Here is a 23,711-nt window from a genome sequence, read left to right as displayed (position 1 = left end):
CTTAGAGATAAAAGTCAAGACAGACTTTTTTTTCCCCTTGGGTGCTTTTGTTTTTTTGAGATAGTATCTTTCATGCTGGCCGTGATCATCCAGCTTCTGCTTCCCAAGTACTGGAATTATTTGTGTGTTGCCACCAGCTAGGTTTAAGTGGTGCTGAGCATTGAACCCTAGGCTTTGTGAATGCTAAGGTAGCAAGCACTCTGTCTGGTGTTTTGTTTGTTTTGAGACTAAATCTTCTTGTGTAGCCCAAAGCCGTTTTTGGGTTCCTGAATCTCCCGCTGCCCTCTGTGGTATCAGGATTATAGGCAACCACCACCTTGCCTGGCTTAATACTATTCTTTCTTTAAACTCTCTTAGATGCCAGGAGAGATTCTGAACGAATATGCAGGTCAGCACATTTTACCTAAATCCCTTGCAGAGCAAAGGAGCAGTAGGTAGCAGCTTTCGCCTTAACTTTCATGAGAATCAGCTAACTTGCTCTACTGTTTCTTCCTTTTTTGCCTTAGAATCTTAACCAAAACCCCCGAACTTTGCTGCCTAAATTCTATGGACTATACTGTGTGCAAGCAGGGGGCAAGAACATACGAATTGTGGTGATGAACAATCTCTTACCTCGGTCAGTCAAAATGCATATGAAATATGACCTGAAGGGTTCAACTTATAAACGGCGGGCTTCTCAGAAAGAACGAGAGAAGCCTCTTCCCACTTTTAAAGACCTGGACTTCCTACAAGATATCCCTGATGGTCTTTTTTTAGATGCTGACATGTACAGTGCTCTGTGTAAGACTCTGCAGCGTGACTGTTTGGTAAGTTGCTATATTTTTCTCTATTTCAGACACAGAAATCATTGAAAAACCTTGCTGGGTGACGGTGTCGTACACTTTTAATCCCAGCACTTGGGAGGCAGAGGCAGGTGCAGGCGGATCTCTTGTGAGTCAGTTTGAGGCCAGCCTGGTCTACAAAGGGAGTTCCAGGACAGCCAGGACTATTACACAGAGAAACCTTGTCTTGAAAAACTGGGGGTGGGGGGTGGGAGGGGGAACACACACACACACACCAAAAAAAAAAAAAAAAAAGAAAAACCTCTGATTCTCTGCATTTAGTCTATGGGAGGTGGAACTCTGATCATTTGCTCTCTGTGTTCTGGGCTGCTTTTATTATTTTGTTTTTTATTCTGGGGAATGTATATGTGTGTGTGAGGGATTCAGTTGTACTTTACCTTGTGAAGCACAGGCTCTGTCACTTATGTAAGGGTATATGCTTGCTTGTGTGTGCACTTGTAGAGGCCAGAGGTCAGCAATGGGAGTCTTCCTTGATGTCACTTTCTTTTTCTCACTGAACCCAGAATTTACCATTTCAGCTAATGTGGCTGACCAACTAACCACTGAGATCTGCCTGTGCCTTCCCTCACAGTACTGGGGTCATTACATGTGTGCTCTCTCATGCCGTGCCTTTCTGTGGGTGTTGGGGACCCAGACTCAACTCCACATGTTTGTTCAATGAGCACTTTTCCCACTGAGCCTCTCCCCACCCCCAGATGGCATTTTAGATTACTTTTACATTAGCTCAATGCTGGACCTTTCCATTACCTTTGTTATTTACCCTCTCCACCTGGGCTCTCTGTGTGTGTGTGAATGTGTATGTGTAGTTCCTTGTTGAAATAGCCTAGCATTCGTAGGAAAACTTTTATCTTAGTTGTACTGCAGAGTCATTATTCCTTAAATTTTGGTCTTGCATGCCAAATCCAAATTTATATCTTAAAAATTTGAATGCTGTTATCATTACATAGCTGTACACTGGCTTTGCTGATTTGTAATGTTTTCTAAATAAGCGATTTTCAACCCTCCTAACGCTTTGATCTTTTAATACATTTCCTCATGTTGTGGTAACTGCAACTATAAAATTATTTTTTATTCATAACTGTAATTTTGCTACTGTTACGAATCATAATGTAAATATCTGTGTTTTCCCATGGTCTTAGGCGACCCCTGTGAAAGGGCTGTTCAACCTCCTAAAGGGGTCGTGACCCACAGGTTGAGAACCACTTGTCTAGACCATCAGCATTACTCATTCTGTCTCCTGTTCTTCCCAGCAGGCATTTCATTGCCTCTAACCTCCAGCTGATCCTCCTGACTCTGTTTCCCTAGTTTGGGGATTAAAAGTAAAAGACAGCCTAGCTGTCTAAACCTCTCTCCCTCTCTCTTTTGTTTTTTTGAGACAGGGCTTTTCCATGTATCCCTGACTGTCCTGGAATTCACTGTGTACACTAGGGTAACCTCAAACTCAGGCCTGTTGATACTGGGACTAAATGTGTGTGTGCCACTATCGCCTATCCCTAAACCATACTCTTAGCCTCCATCTCTCCACCTTGTTTCTCAGCAGATGACTACCTGCTCAACTAAATGAGTCGATAGCTGTTGTAACTTACTCAGACAGTTGTAGCCACCACTCCTCATCCATCTTCTTTCTTCTTATCAATGGCACCCTTGGTTGAACAGCACTGTCAGAGTAAGCCATGGGAGCTAATGTCATCCTGTGCTAGGGAACAGAACATGTTAACAGACTGACAGATGCCATCCAGGTCCTTGGTGTGATGCATCATGCCTGTCATTGTCAGCCTCTTTCATTGGCCACACCTGCGTGTGCGTTTTATCTCAGTGGTCTCAGGCTGTACGTCCTTGTGCAGGAGGTGTACTTCTTACTCTAGACTTTTAATTTTAATGGTTTTTCTTACTTTATTTACTTGGTCTTGTTTTTAAGACAGGATTTCTCTTTAGCTCTGTGTAGCTTGGCTGTCCTGGAACTTGCTATGTAGACCAGCCTGGCCTCGAACTTACTCAGATTCTTCCACCTCTGCCTCCCAAGTGCTGGGATAAAAGATGTGTGCCACCGCCACCTGGCTCAGTGATTTTTGTTTAACCTCCTCTGTGGTCTTCTGTCATGTAAACATTTGTACTGTGTTGCTGTATTGCGCTTATTTTTAATATTTCAGTAAATGTTGAGCTGAATTGAAGCTGATTGTATTAAGTCCCTCTACAGATCTGCTCTCACCCAGGTCTGTCATGCAGTGTACTTTTTCCCCCTTGGTTTTTTGAGATTGGGTCTTAGGTAGCCCAAGCTATCTTTGTCTTCTCTATATAGCTATGGATGACCTTGAATTCCTTGTCCTATCTTCATCTCCCAAGTTCTGAGTTTGCAGGTTTAGGCAGTACTAGGAGCTGGACTTAGATAAGATGCCTACCTGTTGTTAGAAATTCCTTACAGTAGAGATACATAGTCCTTGTTCATGGAAAAAGAGAATGTTCTTTGCATAAATGTCAAAATGAACTAAAAAAAAAAGTTGCACTGGGTACTCTCTGTGGTGGCTTGGGCCTTAATTCCAATTATGGGGAACTTGGTGAGACCATAACTCAAAATTTAAAGGGTAAAGGGAGGCTGGAGATATAGTTTAGTGATATATGCCAGAGGCATGTAATCAATTTCTAGTACTGCAAAAATTGTTATTACTATTCAGCAGTTAATATTACTCAAATGGGAGAAAGGTAAGAAAAGGAGTGTAACTAAAGACTTACCAGAGTGATACATTCTTTAAGAGCAAAAACTGAGCCTATGGTTATCTCCCTTGTCAGAGTCCTGATACCTCATCATCGTGCTGTGCTCTCTCACCGTTAGGTGCTACAGAGCTTCAAGATAATGGACTACAGCCTCCTGATGTCAATCCACAATATGGACCATGCCCAGCGAGAGCCCATAAACAATGAAGCACAACACTCAGTTGACACTCGCAGGCCAGCCCCGCAGAAGGCTCTCTATTCCACAGCTATGGAATCCATCCAGGGCGAGGCTCGACGGGGTGGCACCGTGGAGACTGAGGACCAGTGAGTGGGCTTGGGAGAAGCACCTTTCACACATATCCTCACAGTACTTTTTCTCGAAGGCACCTTCTTCTGGAGAAGAGCAGCTTTGATCCCTCAGTGAGGCCAGAGCATTAATGCTCGTGGGGCCATTGACCGTTCTTTTATAAGGATATAAGAGGGGGAAAATAAAAGAATATGAGGAAAGGAAAACGTCTGAATTTGCAGTTCATGTGAGAAAGAGTTGCCTAAGATTAAAATGCCTACCCTGAGAAGCCGAGGTGCACATTAGGATTTTGTTTTGTTTTTGTTATTTGAGACAGGGTTTCTGTATAGCTCTGGCTGTCCTGGAATTACCTCTGTAGACCAGTCTGCCCGAACTCAGAGATCCCCTTACTTCTTCTGGATTTAAAGGCGTTCCCTACTACCACCCAGCTCACATAGAACTTTGGTTTTTTTTTTTTTTTTTTTTTTTTAAGACATTTTCTCTGTGTAACAGACCCTGGCTATCCTGGAACTCACAGAGCTCTGCCTCCTTGAGTGCTGGGATTAAAGACGTGCACCACAGCCTGGCTCACATTAGAACTTTCATCACAGCTTCCTGTAGGCCTCTTTGCGGAGGCCTGGTACTGCCTTGGGTTTATAAAATAACTATGGCTATGAAAATTTTCAGATGTTTCATTTTTTTAGGTGTCTTATAACATGACTGCCACGAAAAGTATCCTAGTGGGAACAACTTAAGATAGAAAAGAACCAGCATGTTTGTTTTTATTTGGGGACTAGTTCCAAAATTGCTGAGTAGTCGTGGTTTCCGTCTCTTTGGAGCTATGTGAAAGAAATGGAAGGAGATAATCACACATGATTCAGAGGGGCTTAGTCTGGAGATGTGTCAGTTATATTTAGCTTCTAGTTCCATGTCCAGGTTTGTCTGGAGGTTAGGAGAAGCCTCTAGCTGCTACTGAACAGACTTTTCTAATTCTTATCCTTTTGCTTTCTCCAGCATGGGTGGCATCCCTGCCCGGAATAACAAAGGGGAAAGGCTCCTGCTTTATATTGGCATCATTGATATTCTGCAGTCCTACAGGTGAGGGGCGTGTGTATCACAGATTGAGGAGAGGACACATTGAGATGTGGCCACTCAAGGTTCTTTATTATTTTCCTTTGGTTATTTTAAGACAAGTCTGGCCTTGAGCTCAGAGAGATCCACCTGTCTCTGCCTCCTGAGTGCTGAGATTGAAAGTGTGCACCACTGCCACCCCACCTTCTATTTTTTTTTTTTTAAATTTCCCTTTCCTATTTTATAAATGTGTTTTACCTTGGTCTATGTATGTGCACCCCTTGGATGTCTGGTACCCATGGAGGTCAGAGGAGGGTAAGTCACCATATAGGTGTTGGGAACTGAACCCAGATCCTCTGCAAAAGCTACAAGTGCTTTTAACTGCTGAGCCATCTGTCCACTCCCCAGCATACTTTTAGATGTGTGCGTTTTTCTTTTCTTTTTTTTCTCTTGAGACAGTGTTTGTGTAGCCTGGGCTGCCCTAGAATTCCCTCTTTAAACCAGCTGGCCTCAGACTCAGAGATCTGCCTGCTTCTGCCTCCCAAGTGTTGGAATTAAAGGCCTGTGCCACTTCTGCCTGCTTTAGATGTGTTCTTTCTGATGCAAGAACAGTGAGTCACAGGCCGGTTACCTTTAGGTTTTAAGCGCTTTATTCCCTGGCTTTTCTGGCTTACCGCCTCTTCAACATGATATATACTTTCTGTGGATACCGAGTCAGTCCTCAGACGCATAGGGCAGAGCACTCCATCTGCCCTGACTCTCTGTGAGAAACCTGGGGGTTGAGTCATCCTCCATACAGGGAGACAGCTGGGAGCACGTTCTCATTTCCACAAGGGGAAGATAGGGTTTCTGTATCTACAAGCCTGTGACAGTGGAGTGGGGATGAGGGAGGAGCTGCAAATGGTCCTGACATTGCAGTACTAAAGTAGACTGACTGTTCAGTATTAATATACCCATTATTATCACTAAAATTTTGTTACACCTATTTATCTATTGTGTGTCTTTGTGTATGTTTATGCCACAGAGGACAACATGTGGGAGTAGGTTCTCTCCATTTTGTGGATTCTGGGGATTAAACTCAGGTTATCAGACGTGTTAGCAAGCACCTTTATCCCCTGAGCCATCTCACCAGCCCTCTTACACAAGTGTAGCTATACTCCCTCAGCTTTACCCTTCTATTCTTTTAGCTTTCTTTTCTTTTTTCTCTTCTGGTTCGTTGGTTGTTCTGAGTTTTGTTTTTGTTTTTCAGACAGGGTCTCACATGTAGCCCAGGCAGACCTGGAGCTCACGATAATCCTCTAGACCCAGTCTCCCAAGTGCTTGGTTACAGGCATGTGCTATTATTACCTAATCCTGCCTTTCCTTTACAATTAATTAATTTTGTTTGGCTTTGCTTTTCCAGCAATTGAACCCAGGGCCTCATACATGTTGGCAAGTGTTTCATTACTGAACTGTCCTGCTCATTTAATTGGCTTAGCTAGAAACAGCATTGGTCTCTGTGTGGAATAAGTGCTACCATGGTAGTTCTTCGGAAAGCCAGTGTACCACAATGGGTATACTTGCCCTGTGTTTATTTTTTTAAGGTTCTCTGATATCATGGTCTCTTAGCCCTTTAAAATAAGTAATTGTAATGGTCTTTCATTTAAAGACAATGTGTGATACACATTTTTCTTGGCAGGTTTGTTAAGAAGTTAGAGCACTCTTGGAAAGCACTGGTACACGATGGGGTGAGTATAGCAGTTAGCTAAAGGACTCCCCACATCTCTATTTCTTTTGTCCCCTCAAGTGTACATGTGAATCTATGTATTATTCATTTCTTATGTGTATTATTCATCTCATTTCTGGTAGGGTTTCAGTGTAAGGGAACAAGGCCCTTGGATGACACAGCCTCTTTCTGGGCCTTTCTGTTTAACTCTGTAGTCATCTCTTCTGTTCAACAGGACACAGTATCAGTGCATCGGCCAGGCTTCTATGCTGAGCGGTTCCAGCGCTTCATGTGCAACACAGTGTTCAAGAAGATTCCCTGTAAGTGGCTTCTACCAGATGACCCCCCAGTGGCTCCCTTACCCCAAGAGATGGTGGGCAGGACACCTCTGTCAGGGAGCTGCCAAGGCCAGAGGCCTCTCCTGCTCTGCCTACATCCTGTGAGCGCTGCTTCTCGTCTTTGTGTCAGTCACTGTCTGTCCCAGTCGTTTCCGCGTTGCTGCTCCCCCCTGGCTCTCCCTGCATGTATCGCTGAGGTGAGGGCCATTTCTGGGGATTGTGGGACTGGAAAAAAATGTGTAGCTGTCACTGTAGACTTTGTGACACAGGCTCGGGTGTCTAAAACAGACTTCTGTGTGGAAAGAACAGGCAAGGATGTTAGCAGTGTTCTTAACTTTCCTTCCGTGTCCAGGGACCAGGAACTATCCGGTTAGTTCAAGTGTTTGAAGCCTTGTTGATGACTGCTGAAGGAGTTTTTAGTCTTTCCCCTCCGCTTTCTTGATACACGATACCAATTTTTTTTTTTTCAAATTCTGTGTTTTGAACTGGCAGATTCAAGTCTTCCTTTGCTGTCATCATAGGCATCAGCTGTCCCTTAGTGAGGTGAAGAAGGCGTAGACATCACAGACAGGCTGTGAGGCCCAAAATCAGAGTGAGCCCCAGTGTAAATCACAGTGCTGGGTGCATCAGGACTAGGGAGGGGTAGAGATGTGCTGTCTGTACTTTTATTGGGTGATGCTAGTAAAGAACAAGTCCACTCCATCAGTGAAGCCGAGCAGAAAGCTGTGTTCATGTCGCTTCGTCTTAAGTTTTCTGTTTCTTTCCAGAGTGAGGTGACTTGTCTCTTCTTCTCCTAGCAGTAGTACTCTGTAGGCCACCTTTTCTGACATTAACCCCATTTTCTGTCTTTGCTTGAGAACTACTTTGTGTATGTGTTGGGGATACTAGCAGTTGTATCTTGTCTGTCTTGGTGATGGTTTCTGAGGTGGGTGCTAAGTAGGCTCTTTCTTTCCCTTTTGAAGTGAAGCCTTCTCCTTCCAAAAAGTTTCGGTCTGGCTCGTCTTTCTCTCGGCGGTCAGGCCCCAGCGGCAACTCCTGCATTACTTACCAGCCACCGGTCTCTGGGGAACACAAAGCACAAGTGACTACAAAGGCCGAAGTGGAGCCAGGTCAGCGCCAGGGCTGGGGTCCCCTTTCATTTGGACACTCCCTCCCTTCATCTGAGGTCTCATGTTCTCTGGCCAGGACTCTACTCCCCGTTTCTATGCAGTAGAAACTAACTTGCTAACTTGTCTTGGTTTTTTGTTTTCTCCCCGAGACAGGGTTTTCTGTGTAGCCCTGGCTGTTCTGGAATTCACTCCATAGACCAGGCTGGTCTCAAACTCAGATCCTCCTGCCTCTGCCTCCCAAGTGCTGGGGCTAAAGGCATGCGCCACCATGCTCAGCTGTTTGTTTGTAGACGGGTTCTCACTAGCTCAGGCCCTGGTGGAATTCACTGTTTGTAGCCAAGCTAACCTCAACCTCATAACCCTCCTTTCTCAGACTCCCAAGTACTGGAATTACAGAAATGCACCACCACGCCCCTCTAAATCACTACATGTTTTCCCTGTATTTCCCTGACTACATACTATCCTTTATTTATTGACTGATTTCTTGTTTATCGATTTTCTTTTTTTTCCAGATGTACACCATGGGCGCCCTGATGTCTTACCTCAGACTCCACCTTTGGAAGAAATCAGTGAGGGCTCACCTGTTCCCGGTCCCAGTTTCTCACCTGTAGTTGGAGAGCCTTTGCAAATATTAAATTTGAGGTTGGTTCTTTTTTGGCCTGTTACTTTGTATAATCTCTCTCAGGTCCTCAGAAATTTTCATTTGGATGATTTTCAAGAGTCTGTGCTGGATGTTGTAGTGTGCTGGGGAGGCAGAGGCAGGCGAATCTCTGTGAGTTCGAGGCCAGCCTGGTCTACAAGAGCTAGTTCCAGGACAGGAACCAAAAAGCTATGGAGAAACCCTGTCTCGAAAATCCAAAAAAAAAAAAAAAAAGAAAAAGAAAAGAAAAAGAAACATAACTGGGTATTCTGGGGCAGAAAGATTTCTGAGTTCAAGGCCAGCCAGCATTATAGAGTGAGACCCTGCCCCACCAAAACCCCACAACTTTTATAAGAAATTTTTAACTCTGTGTGTGTGCGTGCGTGCATGTTTGGGTAGCAGCCTCTGTGGTCTCTTGTTGTTTCCTTTCTATAGCTAGCTTTCTTCAGAGCAAACAAAGAAAACCTTCATTCAAGAAGCAGCCACTTAGCCGGCCAGTGTTGGTCCTTTAATCCCAGCACTAGGGAGGCAGAGGCAAGTGGATCTATCTCTGAGTTCAAGGTCGGCCTAGTCTACAGAGAGAGTTCTGGGACAGCCAGAGAAACCCTGTCTCAAAAGAACAAGCCACCATATTATTTTTTAACTTAGCCTCAGAACTGACATTTTTGTACCTCTACTGCATCGTATTGTAAAAGAAAGTCTCTGAGTGCAGCTCACAGTGGAGACAGGAGACAGGTCAGGAAGCAGATAGTTCTGGGAGCAGCTTTGGAGATCACCTTCCATGTGGACAGAAGGGAAAACGGGGTCAGTGGAAGTGCTTTAGAGTAGTACTACTGTAGCCAGGCCGGTGGCACATGCCTGTAATTGTAGCACGTGGGAAAGGGAAGCAGGAGAATCAGGAGTTTAAATCACCCTCATCTACATGGAGACCATGTTTGAAAAAACAAACAAAAAATCTAATTAAAACAATAATACTTATAAATGTATTAGCTTCAGGCCAGTGGAATGGCTTAGCCTCTAACGGTGTTTGCCCTCAGGCCTGATGAGAGTTTGACCTTCAAAACCCTCACGGTGTGAAAAGAACTGATTTTGTGGCTTGTCCTCTGACCCCACTCCCCAGGCATGCTGTGGCATGTGCTAGTTCGCGCGCTTGCTCGCGCTCGCGCTCTCTCTCTCTCTCTCTCTCTCTCTCTCTCTCTCTCTCTCTCTCACACACACACACACACACACACACTCCAAATGCAAACAGTTTTTAATCTTGTAACTTCTTTTTTGTTTGTCATTTTGTAGTGCTGGTGATTGAATTTAGAGCCTGTTTATGTTAGGCACTAAGCATTATACCACCATGCTCAACCCAAAGCTCTCTTTGCATGTTTGAGTTCTTAGATAATAACTAGACTGCTAAGATTCATTTGCCTCTGCCTCCTCCATGCTGGGGTTAAAGGTATTTGCTACCACCTTTGACTTTGAATCTTGAAACAGTATTTCATAAGGTTGCCCGGAATAGCCTTGAAGTCACTCTGTAGCCACACAGACCTTGAGCTAGCAATCCTCCAAGTAACTGGAATTGTGTGCATGCTTAAATTTAGTAGCTTCTTAGGTCTTCTTTTCTGTGGCATTAGTCAATCCTTCCACTGTGGTGTGGGTTCCATGGATTAAACTCAGTGCTGCCGGGCTTGAGCAGCAGGCTCCTTTTATGAACTGAACCATCTCTTCAGTTGTGTTTTGTGAATCTTAAAAGACATATGAAGAGGCAATATAATTGAGATTGGATGTGCTGAGGGTGGAAGCCAGGGTTTTACATGCTGTACATGTTTCTGCTACTTGAGTACACCCACAACCCCTTTGTCTTCTAATTCTCTGCCTTTTCTCTTTTTCTCCTTGTTAGTTCAACCTTGGAAAAGCTTGAAGTTGCAGAGTCAGAGTTCACTCATGTGAGTACCTGGGGTCTATGGAAGGCGATTGCTTGCAGGGTATAAAGTGGATCACTGATGGAGCATAGCAAAATGTTGATTGGGAAATATTGGTATACCCTTGAGCCTTGCTTTTAAAAGGCTTTGTGATCAGGCATGATGGTACATACCTTTAATTCCAGTACTTGGAAGACAGAATTTAGGGCCAGCCTGGTCTTTCCAGGCCAGCCAAGGCTATATAGTGAGATTCTGTCTCCCCAAAATAAAAAGGGTTGTGGTTATAAAACCTCATACTTGTAGCAGGGCCTGGTGGCGCACACCTTTAGTCCTAGCACTCAGGAGGCAGAGGCAGGTGGATCTCTGTGAGTTCAGGGACAGCCTGATTTTATAGAGTGAGTTCTAGGAAGGCCAGAGCTACACAGAGAAACACTTTGTCAAAAAAAACCAAAAGCAAAACAAATAACAAAAACCAAAAACAACTTCATACTTTGGAAGTGGAAACTAAAAAGAAAAGGAAAGAAGTCAATTTTCTAGTTAAGATGAAACAAACTTGATTCTGTTCCTGCCTCCTGTCTCATGTTTCATGGTCAACTTCACATTCTTTCTCTTTTCAGTGAGCAGTGAGCCTGAGAAGACCTGAAACGAGATTCTACTATCACTTTGATTCCAAGATGTCAGCCCTTGCCCCAGGAATGCTGAGTCGTCTTCTTGGTCATCAAAAGAGGAGAGAAGTGTGGAGCTAGCAGGGCTCTCCAACACTGTTCTCCCCTTCCTCTGGGCATTAGTGCCTTTGACAGTTGAAGACAGCAGTGTCCCCACCGCTCCAGAATTGGGTGGCATGAATTTTCCCCGGGCCAGCCATGGCCTATGTAACTGAATATTTTTCACACCCCATTCTCTGTGTGGAGGTGGGGCTGCTGGATGAGGTGGTTTTCTTCTTTTCACCTTTCTCCTGGAGCTGGACTCTTACTTCCTCAGGACAGACTAGCTGGACATGGTTCCACCTTCGCTCTTCCCTCTGGTCTTTGAGAAGACCCCAGTGATTTTTTAAAAGGCTTTTTGGGGGAGAGTAAGGATGATCCTACTCCCAGCCTTCTTTCTTCCTCACAAAAGGAAAAGAACAAACAGCACATGTTGTAAATTCAAGTCAGTCTCAGATAAAAGCTGTAGAAGTGTTGAGAAGAGCCCTAGTGTTTGAAGTAGAAAAGCTGTGCCCCGCCAGCAGCTGCTCTCCTCCCATACTTAGGGCCAAGGGAGCAGTGAGGGGCATGGCCCCCTGCACCCTTTGTTAAACAATGGGGCAGCCTTGTTAGGAGAGTAGACCTTCTCAGCAGGGCTCTACTCACTGCCAGGTCATACAGTTATTACTATTTTGCAATTTGAAATGTATTCTAATAGTTTTTCTAAATATAAAGAATTATCAAATGATTTTAGACCATTCTCCAAAGGAGATTTCTTTGTCCTTCCCTTATTTCCAACAGTATTCTGCTCTTTGTGGAGCTCTGGTGGAGGGGGACATTTGTGTCTGTGTAACAGGCAGTCCGTATCTATGCGGTTAGAGAATATTTTCTTAAACTCCTGGGGAGCCACAGACTTCCCTCAGTAGGGTGATCGCCATGTCACCTGACCTGCCCCTTGCTTTGTTAGAGAGCTGGAAGTGGGGTCTCACAAACCCTCTCCTCTCCTGCCCGGCCTGTGGGGCGGTGCATGGTGTTGCAGGCAGGCTGTTGAAATCCCACGTTGTTACTTTTCCAGTCCGTCCTACCTTGATACCAAGTTAGCCTACCCCTAAGTAACTGTCTATATTAGACACCCCCAGCCAGTTTCTGGCTGCCTGTCTTTGCTGCCATGTTCTTTTTTACAAGAAGGAAAGAAACAATTCTTGCTATTTTTTTTTTCATAATTTACTATTTATGATGTATTTAAGTGTTGTATTCAGGACAAAGTTCTGTAAGGGGTGGGAGGGAATATTTGAGGGAGGGCTTGGATTAGGAAAAGGACATGGGGTGTCAACATTTTTATGGAGTGTTACTATTTGTCTCTTCTTTGTATTGTTGAAAATGACAAATGCGATATAAAGGAATAAATACCTGGTTTTCATGTATTAAAATTCTATCAAATACTTGACCCATTTTTAAATATTTTGACTACCCTGATAATGATGGTTTTATTACATTTTCATGCATGTACATAGTGTGCATGATCGTTCTCACCTCCCTTGTTGCCCTGTCTTTAGAGCTGTTTGTTATGGGCTTAGTTGTTGATGCTAGGGCTAAACCCAAGGAGAAAGAACTTGTGCCTGATTGCTGAGCTGCACCCAGCCTTCTTGGATCTTTTCCACATCCCCTCTGCTCCAGCTCTCTCCTCCACCCAGGTTCAGTTTGTGTTAGCATGAACAAAATCTTCACCCAGCCTTCCCATCCTTCAGCTGAAATATGATTCAAGCTGAGAGCAGTGGCTTCAGTTCCCAACTGCAGTAGTTTAAACTTGAAGAACTCTTGAGTAGATTGTAACTCAGTCTATTAACTCAAGGATTTGAGATTCTTTGTTTTGTTTTGTTTTTTTGAGACAGGGTTTCTCTGTGTAATTTTGGAGCCTGTCCTGGCTCTCGCTCTGTAGACCAGGCTGACCTTGAATTCCCAGATTCTCCTGCCTCTGCCTCTCAAGTGCTGGAATTAAAGGTATGCACCACCGCTGCCTGGCTGAAGGCTTTTTTTTTTTTTTTTTTCCTGGGGCCAGAAAGAGGACTCTGGTTAAGAGCACTTGCTGGTTTAGTTCCTAGCGTAGACAAGGAGCCTCACAACCCTCTGTCACTCCAGTCCCAGAGGATCTGATACCCTCTTAGCTCTGTAGATACCAAGCACATATATGATGCACATATATGCATGCAGGCAAACACTTAAACTTTTTTGTTTTTTAAAGATTTATTGTAGGGCTGGAGAGATGGCTCAGTGGTTAAGAGCATTGGCTGCTCTACCAGAGGTCCTGAGTTCAATTCCCAGCAACCACATGGTGGCTCACAACCATCTGTAATGAGATCTGGTGCCCTCTTCTGGCCTGCAGACATGCACACAGACAGAATATTGTATGCATAACAAATAAATTTTAAAAAAAACAACTTTATATTTCTTTATTTCTACATTCCTTTATTTATTTATTTATTCATTATGTATACAATATTCTGTCTGTGTGTATGCCAGCAGGCCAGAAGAGGGCACCAGACCCCATTACAGATGGTTGTGAGCCACCATGTGGTTGCTGGGAATTGAACTCAGGACCTTTGGAAGAGCAGGCAATGCTCTTAACCTCTGAGCCATCTCTCCAGCCCCTATTTCTACATTCTTATTTCTGGAATCTACATTTTTATATTCTTATTCTTGAACTCTTCACTAGCTTTGCATGAATTTTTGAGCTATTTTTCTCAACAAAATACAATAACTACCCTTGTCACAGACAGAATGCTGCCTGCTGTGATGGTTCCTATCAACTAGAACACACCCAGACACCAAGTTCAAACACACCCAGACACCAAATTCTCACCAGGTTTTGTTGTTGTTTTGTTTGTTTTTTTTCAAGACAGGGTTTTTCTGTGTAACAGCCCTGGCTGTCCTGGAACTCACTCTGTAGACCAGACTGACCTCAAACTCGGAGATCTGCCTGCCTCTGCCTCCCCAGTGCTGAGATTAAAGGTGTGCACCACCTGATTAGAAAGACTCTTTCTTAACAATGAGCACACTAGTCCCTGGGCAAGGGGTCTTGGACTGTATAAAATAGTTTTATATGCTTGCATGTTGTAGAAGGAGCTGCAGGCAGGCCTGCCGCCTGGCTCCCAGCCTCATGGCTAGCTTATGCCCTGAAATAACAACACACAAATTGTATTCTTTTAAACACTGCCTGGCCCATTAGCTCTAGCCTCTTACTGGCTAACTCTCACATCTTGACTAACCCATTTCTAATAATCTGTATGGCTTACCGGGAAGGATTCTAGCCTACATCCATCTTGGGCCAGAGCTTCATTGCATCTGACCATAGAGGAGAGGCATGGCGATTGCCTAACTTCCCTTCTTCCCAGCATTCTGTTCTGTCTACTCCACCCACCTAAGGGCTGGCCTATCAAATGGGCCAAGGCAGTTTCCATCAGCATGTTTTCCTTCCTCTTTGTCTCCTGACTGGATACCGTATGATTAGCTGTATGTTAAATAATAAATGGCTAAGCTGGGCAGTGCTGGTGCACACTGTTGCGGAATATTTGTTTAACTATGCAAAGATGTGTTGCATTTGTTTCATTATGTAAAGATGTGTTGCTGTTTTACCTTGTTGCTGTAAGGTAACAAAAAGCTGAATAGCCAAAAGTGAGGTAGGAGGTATAAGCCGGACTTTTGGGCATGGAGAGTAAGTAGGAGGAGGGGTTTAGGCTGGGGGCGGGGAGAGAAAGAGATGCCAGGGCCCAGCCAGTCAGATATGAAGGAAGCAGGAAAGCAGGACACACAGAATGAAGAAAAGGTAAAAAGCCATGAGGTAAAACATAGATGAATAGAAACAAGTTAAATTAAGTTAAAAAGAGCTGTGGGACATGCCAAAGTTAAGGCCGAATATTCATAATTACTAATAAGTCTCCGTGTCTTTATTTGGGAGCTGGTTGGTGGCCCAAAGAAAATTCCAACTACAGCACACCTGTAATCTCAGTACTCAGGAGGCAGAGGCAGGTGGATCTCTGTGACTTTGAGGCCAGCCTGGTCTACACGGTGAATGCCAGGACAGCCAGGGCTCTACAGTGAATCCCTGTCTAGAAAGAACAACAGATGAGCTAAAGGAAGCCCTTCCTCAAGTTGCTTCTGTGTCTTGTCACAGCAGCGGGAAAAGTACCTGCCACGAAATCTCTGCCAAACTCAGAAGTTTAAATTCGGTCTCACGCAAGTTCTCGGATGTAGTGGAAAGCAGCCAGCGCCTCACATGACGGAAACACAGCTGTGCAGCTTCGTTTTCCTCCGAATCCGCACGAGCCAGCTCTCCACACTCCTCTCAGTTTTCTGGTGCCCCGATTTCCTGTCAGAATAACCCCACTAAGCTCTGCCTACATTATGCAAAAGTTCTTCTAGCCCAGAGTCCCAAATTCTTCTACATTCCCCCCCCCCCGCAAAAAAAAAACCATTTCTGTGGTAAACCAGCCACGTGACTTGTAGGCCTTTGGGATTATTATGCGGGAGGAATGTAGAAGAGTTTGAAACCCTGGGCTAGGAAAGCTGTTAACTGCTTTAGGAAGAGTGTCATGGACCATTCCTTTGGAAGCTTGGAAGATAAGAACACAGACCGTGGATTCCCAGCTCATGAAGTTGCACAGGGGATTTAGGACTGCTGTGAGCTGGGGTAAGGGCCATTCTTGTGGTGTTTTGGTCTGGAGTCTGGCTTTATTCTGCCTGTGTTTGGAGAACCCGAGTGAAGTTGAACGGGGAGATGATGGACCAGGTTTGTCTGGCTTGGGAGGTTTCAGGACAGCAGTGGGTTCACGAAACATGAGCCTAATTAGTTTTAATAATAAAAACTCAAAACCAAACATCAAAGTAAAAGCTGAAAGATCAGAGAAGCAAAGGAACAGCCACAGTCACCTCTTACCTCTCTGACTCTGACCCCCACCTTATCACCTCCTTTCTTCACCCACCCATATCATTTCCTGTCTCCTGTTTGTACAGACATCAAGACCTCTATGGTTAACTAGTGGCAAGCTTTGTCAGAACATAAACAATTATCACAACATTTACCCCTTTTTGTCAAAAACAAAATATAGCTAGCATAGAAAAACTATATACAATAAATACAATGACTATATATAATATATGCAGTCAAGAATTACTTTAACAAGCCGGGCGGTGGTGGCGCACGCCTTTAATCCCAGCACTCGGGAGGCAGAGGCAGGCGGATCTCTGAGTTCGAGACCAGCCTGGTCTACAAGAGCTAGTTCCAGGACAGGCTCCAAAACCACAGAGAAACCCTGTCTCGAAAAACCAAGAAAAAAAAATTACTTTAACAGTGTACAGTCTTGTTCAGGTAGTGGTGGAGCACGCCTTTAATCCCAGCAATCAGGAGGCAGAGGCAGGTTGATCTCTGTGAGTTTAAGGCCAGCCTGGTCTACAGAGCAAGGTCCAGGACAGGCTCCAATGCTATAGAGAAACCCTGTCTCAAAACACCAAAAACAAACAAGCTATGTCCAATCTATTAGCACTTGACAAATTCAGAGAAAATACTCTAAACTATACTGTCCTGGTGAGTCCACAGTGTTGTACCTAATTCACTTTCTATCCTAACTTGCATTTCCAACTCAAAACTATCTTTTGATGACTATCTAGTCTTCAACTCCCTCAGAGACCCGAGAAGGAAATAATATTACTTGAGTAAACAGGAAGTGCAAGCAAGCAAGTTCCAAAAAATGTGAAAATGACAGAAAGAACTGGCTTCCTGGAGAGTCACCCAAGATTCGTTGGGACATCCATCTTTGGTTTACAGGTCTAAAATATCTGGCAGACTTTTCTGTGAAACAGAGTATTCTGGAGTGCTTTCCGAACTTGTCATGGTGAAGTTGGGCAGTCACTTTCCTTTTGTACTGCTTGTCCAATTTGGACAGTATACTGTCAGTATTTGAGACAAGGCTACTTTCTTGTTCAGTGTCTAACTTTTGCCACAAAGAAGGTAAACTGCATATGGAGTTTCTTTGATGCCCATCATCTTCTCCAAAATAGATTGGTACTGCCAGGAACAGACATGTCTCATTGTCATTTAAAAAAAACCCTATGTTATTAAAACATCTTAAATGCCATATTCTGTAGATCTCTGACTTTTATTCTGCTGAAAATGTGATTTATCAATAGACCAATTTACTCTTTTTCTTGGGACATTTTTTTTTTGGATGATTTGTCCTTTTTCTTCATATGTATTATTTGTCCAGTGGTCTTCAGATTCCTTGGCTGGATGTCTTCATTCTTCTGAAAGACAAAAACAAAATCTTACCTCAACCTTATTTTGAGGAGGTTCCCTTTTGGCAACTATGTCTGAGCAAATGAAAAAATATTTGTTAGTTTTATAGGTTAGTTTAGATTGAATGGCTACATTGTTTGATGAGGTAACACCTCTTCTAATCAAGAGGTCTCTCTTGTTCAAATCTAAAATTTATCAATTTTGATGGTATCTATAGCTTTTCTTCCTCTGTGGAAACAAAAGCAAAACCCTTTCCCCAACATAAAACATGTCCTGGTTTCCATTCTGAGGTCAGTACATCTTTAAAATATATTGGCTGATTTAATTCTGTAGTTTTTCTACTATCCAATGTCTCTCCACAGCTGTTGTCTCTTTCTCATTTAGCATTTAAAAAATTCAAAGTTAATAAAGCATTATGCAAAAAATAAAAATATTACAAGATAAAGTATATTACAGGTATACCACACAATCCTACAGGGCAAGTAGTTATAGAAAGACCAAATCAAATTCTAAAGGATAGGCTTAATGAACAGAAAGGAGTAATAAAGATCCCCAGAAAAAGATTGTATAATGCTTTATTTACTTCCTGCTGTCTGGGGGTTGATGGTATCTTTAGGGGATTCTGAAAGGAAAATTTGGGTTAATTATTAAGTCCTAGGAGAAGAAGCTGTATCATTCAATCTATGCATCATGGGAAAGTACAGAGCTTGTCTCAGGTCCTTGATAGAGGAGTCTGTGCAGCTGGATCATCTCAGCTTGAAATTGTTCTAGCAGGTTGTAGTCTAAAGCCGATCTTTAAGCGGTGCTATCAGCTGAATGGCATCATATGAACCAGGTGGGATCCTTGTTGTGGAGCCCCATCTTCTTCCTGGAGACATCAAGATTACTGTAGGAATATTTACTGTTCACTGCGGAAAACTTAAACATTATTCATATCACAGAAAGTTTGAATTTAAATAGACATATATTCAATGAAAAGTCCAAGGAGATAAAAATAGGTATGAGGCCGGGCGATGGTGGCGCATGCCTTTAATCCCAGCACTCAGGAGGCAGAGGCAGGCGGATCTCTGTGAGTTCAAGATCAGCCTGGTCTACAGAGCAAGTTCCAGGACAGGCTCCAAAGCCACAAAGAAACCCTGTCTCGAAAAACCAAAAAAAAAAAGAAAAGAAAAAAAAATAGGTGTGAGGAGAAGTAGAATTTTTGAAAGCAGAGTTTTGATAACCTTAGTCCCTAGGTTTTTATTTTCCTTCTGTCCCACACCAGGTGGCTCCTGATATGAGACAGAAACTCTGAGTTTTTCTTTTAACAACATGCTTGGATTTAGAGAAGGAGAGTCGCCATCCAACTCCAAAGCTGGAGTTTTTAAGTGAGTCATGAGGACCATTATACTGAGAAGTAGGGAGATGTGTATGTTTAGATAGTGAAATTTTACTCTGCAGAGAATATTGGTACCATAAGTCAGATTTCTTTTTGCTTGGTGATTCTTTCTGGATAGCTATCTTTTCTTCTTTAAGCATCTAGATGTCCAAAGTCTCTTGACTTTTAAAAGATCGGTATTTTCTATTTTCCTGCAAAGATAAGAACAGAGCCCTTCCCCAACCCTTATAAGGTTCCCTTACTACCACCTGTATGATTGTCATCTCTGTGGATGAGCTGTCATTTCTCTTTCCCAAGAGGTTTATCTTTTTCAAACCAAATCTTGATTAATTTTGATGGTAACCATAGCTTTTCTTCTCCTGTGGAAACAAGAGTTAAACTCCTTCCCCAACATAGCACATCTTCTAGTTTCCATTCTGAGGTCAACACATCCTTGAAATACACTGGCTGATTTAATGCAAAAGTTTTTTTCCCATTATCCAATGCCTCTCTGCTGCCATTGTTCCTTTTTCATTAGCATTAAGAAAATTCAAGGCTAATAAAGCATTATGCAATCTATTTCTGGGGGTCGTTTTTATCCTTTTCTGTTTAATATATCCTTTATAGTTTGATTTGATCTTTCTATAACTGCCTGACCTGTAGGATTGTGTGATACACCTGTAATATGCTTTATATTATAATAAGCAAAAAAAAAAGTTTCATTTTCTCTTGGAATTTTTGATTTATCCTACATGGTTATTCTATCATTCAGAGCAGTATTGTTTTTTTATAGCAGACACTGGACTTTCTAATTTTCCTGGGGAGGCATGTCCTTTACAGTGACTGGGAATGACTGGAACACGTTTGACTTGGGGGCCTGCAAGAGACCCTCATGGAGTTTCCCAGTGATAATGGGTTGCCTTGTTTGTCTCTTTTTGTTCTACAGTCATTGGTCCAGTCAGGCTTTGCCGCATCTTCTGCATCACCTAGAAGGTTGGGGCCTTCTATTTGGGTGATTCCCAGAATAAACATTATTTCTGGCAATGCTTTGTCTACAATCCCTTCTCAGATGGCCTATTCTACCACAATTAAAGCATTTAGTGTTTTGATGTTTCTTCATACCTTTGGATCTCCTATCCCTAGCCTCAGTGTTACAGTCAAAGGACTCAACATTGGCTGTGTGTAGGATCCATTTGTCTATCAGTACTGATCTAACCATCAAGAGCCCAAGTATCTTTTTGCATTCTAAGTTAGCATTTTCAAAAGCAAAAGACTCAATGAGTACTTGCCTAACTTCTGGCTCTGCTACCCTGATTGTACAGCTTTTGTTAATCTTTGCAGAAAGTTGCTAAACAGTTCTCTTGGGCCTTGTGTAACCTTAGTATATGATTCAATTATTTTTCCTGATTCTTGAATCTTGTCCCAAGCATTCAAGGCTGCTGTATAGCACAGGGACCTGTGCGAGGGCCCCCAAAGCATTTTCCAATGGCAAAGGGTTACCTTTTCTGTCCTTGTTGATCCACATTCATTGGTCCAGTGTTGGCCTTTGCCACACCTTCTGTATACTTCAGAAAGGAGAGGTGTTCTGTTTGGATTATTCTTAGAAAAGAATATTGTTTCTAGGAATGATGTGCCTAAAATCCCCATTTAGGTGACCTTGTTCACCAGAACACCTGATATTTTTATTTTTCCCCAAACCTCTGGAAATCACCCCTCCTTTCCAAGTATCACCACAGTCATGAGATTCAATATTTACTATCTCAGAAAGCATTCCTCTGTGGGTGCTGATCTTGCCTTTAAAGACCTAATTACCCTTTTGCATTGTGAATTAGCATTTTCAAAAGTCAGATATTTAATTATTTGTCTAGCTTCTGAATTTGGCATCATTCTATTTACTGCAGAAGTCAATCTTTGTTAAAAAAAAATAGTGAAGGTTTCTTTTGGGCCCTGTATAACTTTAGTAAATGACTCAGTCCTCCTTTTGATTTTTTTGTTTGTTTGTTTGCTTTTGTTTTTCGAGACAGGGTTTCTCTATAACAGCTTTAGCTGTCCTGGAACTAGCTCTTGTAGACTAGGCTGGCCTAGAACTCACAGATATCTGTCTGGTCTACAAGAGCTAATTCCAGGACAGGTTCCAAAGTGACAGAAAGACCCTGTCTCAAAAAAACAAATAAAAAATTCCCAATAATCTCACCAAATCTGCAGCTGATGGTGATGAAGAAGATGATGAAATGTGAGGTGCTACTGCTGCGTAGAAGAGCAGAAGCCCAAGAGGGTTTTCAAGGCAGCTACTGTAAGACTTTAAGACACTCCTAAAGCCATTTCTTAATCCTCTCGGCCTCCGTGCCATAGTGCTTCCCCTCCTCCCCTGGGAACCAAGGACCTAACAGCTACACTCGCACATACTCAGTTCCTGAACAATTACCCATATACGTATGTTTTGGTTCGGTCCCCTGGGAAACGGGGTCAAAATGACCTCTTACCTCATCTGATCTAGCAACAGCTCTCCAGTCAATTATTGGTAATAGCCCTTTCAAATAAGCCAATCAGAATAGTCAAAGAACAACCCCCCTTGCTTCTGTGGCCCCTTTAAAAGTAGACTGTACCCGCTATTCAAGGTCCCTTGGCTTCCCGAATGCTGGGGGACCCTGTCATGACAGAATTAATAAAATCCTCATGCTTTTGCATTGGCTGTGGTGTGTGAGATGGTCTCTGGGGGCAACTCCTTCTCGGTGTTTGGACGCTAGAGTCCAACATTTGGTTCCCTGACCGGGAATCGAGTCGCTCCCAGACACAGTCTAAACCCAGTTGGAGGTATAAAGAAACGAGCTCATTTTTATGTTTGTCTGTTTGTGTATTGTGTTTCTGTTTCTGTTAATTGTGAATGAGTAAATTTGAAGAAATATTGTACCTGCGCAGGGCTAGTATTTGAAGGGGACCAGGCAGTGGGACAGACGTGTCCGGGAACACTCCCTGGGCCAGCCGTGGAGGATGCTTCACTGGCAATTTGTGAAACTAGGACCGACCAGGTCATCTTAGTTTCTAGGGAGTGTGGCCCTTATCACCCACTCCCTTCCAGGTTCATATCAGTTTGTTGCCACGCGGCTTCTGATTTTGAGTCTATGTCTGTCTTTTTGTTCTTGTGTATTTTCAGTTCTACACCAGAGTGGTGGTGAGAGCACCAGCTTCTGGTTTTGAGTTTATGTCTGTCTCTTTGTATTTTTTGTTTTTGTATGTCGGTTTGTCTTTGTTAAAATCCACCTGCAGGAATTCAGAACCTGGCACTGGCCCCCTGGCCATCATCAGTTTCCCTGATTCCAAAAGCAGCCCCACTGCTGGAGGAGGTGATGGCTGCCCCTCCCCAAGCCCTTTGTCTTCTCTCTTTCCTGTACAGGAGCAAAAGAAACCCAGAATCCAGGCACCTCCGGTTCTTCCTGATATCCAGCCGAGCATGGCAGACTTCTCCCTCCTCCTCCCCCAGAGGAAGCACTTTGTTCCTGAGGAGCCCCGCTGGTGGGGCCCTAGCCCTGAAAACTTCAGTACTCAGTGTCTATGCTGGGACAGGGGAGGGATGTCCACTAGAGAGAGTGATCTCCCAAGCATTCCCCCTTTGCTCAGTAGCAGGCCAATTACAATACTGCCTTTTTCTGCCTCTAATCTTTACTTATAACCCTTCCTTTTCTCGGGACCCTCAGGCCATGACCGGGCTTATAGAATCTGTTCTGGTTATTCATCAGCCCACTTGGGATGATTGCCAGCAGCTCTTACAGGTGCTCCTAACCACAGAGGAAAAAAGAATGTCCCAGGAGCTGATAGCAGGCCAACCCAATTACCGAACAAGATAGAGGATGGGACACCTTCCCTCTGACTTGACCTGAATGGGACTTCAATACTCCAGCTGGTAGGGAGCAGCTCCGTCTTTATTGCCAGAGTCCAGTTGGCGGATCTAAAAAAAAAAAAAAAAAAAAAGGAGGGGGTTGCAAAGCACCCCACTAATTTGCTAATTTGGCTAAGGTAAAAGCAATAGTACCCCAGAGTTCAGGACAGGTAAAAAGGATAAACAAAACCAAATTAGCCTTTGGAATCTGACACTAGAGACTGGGTACAGCTCCTTCCCCTAGCCCTGTTCTGTGTACGAAACACCCCGTCTCAGCTTGGACTAACCCCCTATGAGATCCAATATGGGGGACCCCCTCTTAGTTTCCTAAGGCCCCTCATGACCCATTTGTTCACAAACCCCATCTGCAGGCGCGGTTGAAGGCTCTCCAGATCTCAGAGCACAGGCATAGAGACCCCTGGCCACCCTGACACCTGGAAATCTCGCATTCGTTCCAGAATTGACGCCTGGGGTATTCCGGAGGGACATGAGAAAAGCTGCAGCACCCCACAGCCAGAACAGCAGCTGCCCCCTCATACCTGCAATCCATGCCTCCTCAAGCCCTTGCTTTGATACCCTTGCCCTTGCCTCATCTGACTAATATCTCAAGATTGAGATATTTGACCAAATAAGAGGAGGGAATGTAAGACTTTAAGACAATCCTAAAGCCATTTTTGAATCCTCTCAGCCTCTGTGCCATAGTGCTTCCCCTCCTCCCCTGGGAACCAAGGACCTAACAGCTACACTCGCACATACTCAGTTCCTGAACAATTACCCATATACGTATGTTTTAGTTCGGTCCCCTGGGAAACGGGGTCAAAATGACCTCTTACCTCATCTGATCTAGCAACAGCTCTCCAGTCAATTATTGGTAATAGCCCTTTCAAATAAG

General features: G+C 43.6%; 1 protein-coding gene across 3 annotated transcripts in view; it reads left to right on the top strand.

Annotated features, from left to right (window-relative positions):
- Positions 1-12,726, top strand: part of LOC121450461 (phosphatidylinositol 4-phosphate 5-kinase type-1 alpha) — a 42,267-nt gene extending 29,541 nt beyond the window's left edge. For 2 of the 3 annotated variants that reach the window (XM_041655362.1, XM_041655361.1), the window contains exons 7-15: positions 507-806; positions 3,673-3,878; positions 4,855-4,938; positions 6,590-6,638; positions 6,852-6,936; positions 7,917-8,063; positions 8,576-8,705; positions 10,592-10,637; positions 11,231-12,726. In XM_041655362.1, coding sequence (XP_041511296.1) covers positions 507-806; positions 3,673-3,878; positions 4,855-4,938; positions 6,590-6,638; positions 6,852-6,936; positions 7,917-8,063; positions 8,576-8,705; positions 10,592-10,637; positions 11,231-11,233 — 1,050 coding nt within the window. In that variant the 3' untranslated portion in view covers positions 11,234-12,726. The remainder of the gene's footprint in view (positions 1-506; positions 807-3,672; positions 3,879-4,854; positions 4,939-6,589; positions 6,639-6,851; positions 6,937-7,916; positions 8,064-8,575; positions 8,706-10,591; positions 10,638-11,230) is intronic. The other variant, XM_041655363.1, reaches the window with a different exon arrangement.
- The last annotated feature ends 10,985 nt before the right edge of the window (positions 12,727-23,711 follow it).

This window comes from Microtus oregoni, unplaced genomic scaffold, assembly GCF_018167655.1.
Source record: "Microtus oregoni isolate MIOR12 unplaced genomic scaffold, Mior012 000007F_ref0000211, whole genome shotgun sequence".
In the NCBI taxonomy this organism is placed as follows: Eukaryota; Metazoa; Chordata; class Mammalia; order Rodentia; family Cricetidae; genus Microtus; species Microtus oregoni.
This window is presented reverse-complemented; position numbering and strand designations above follow the sequence as displayed.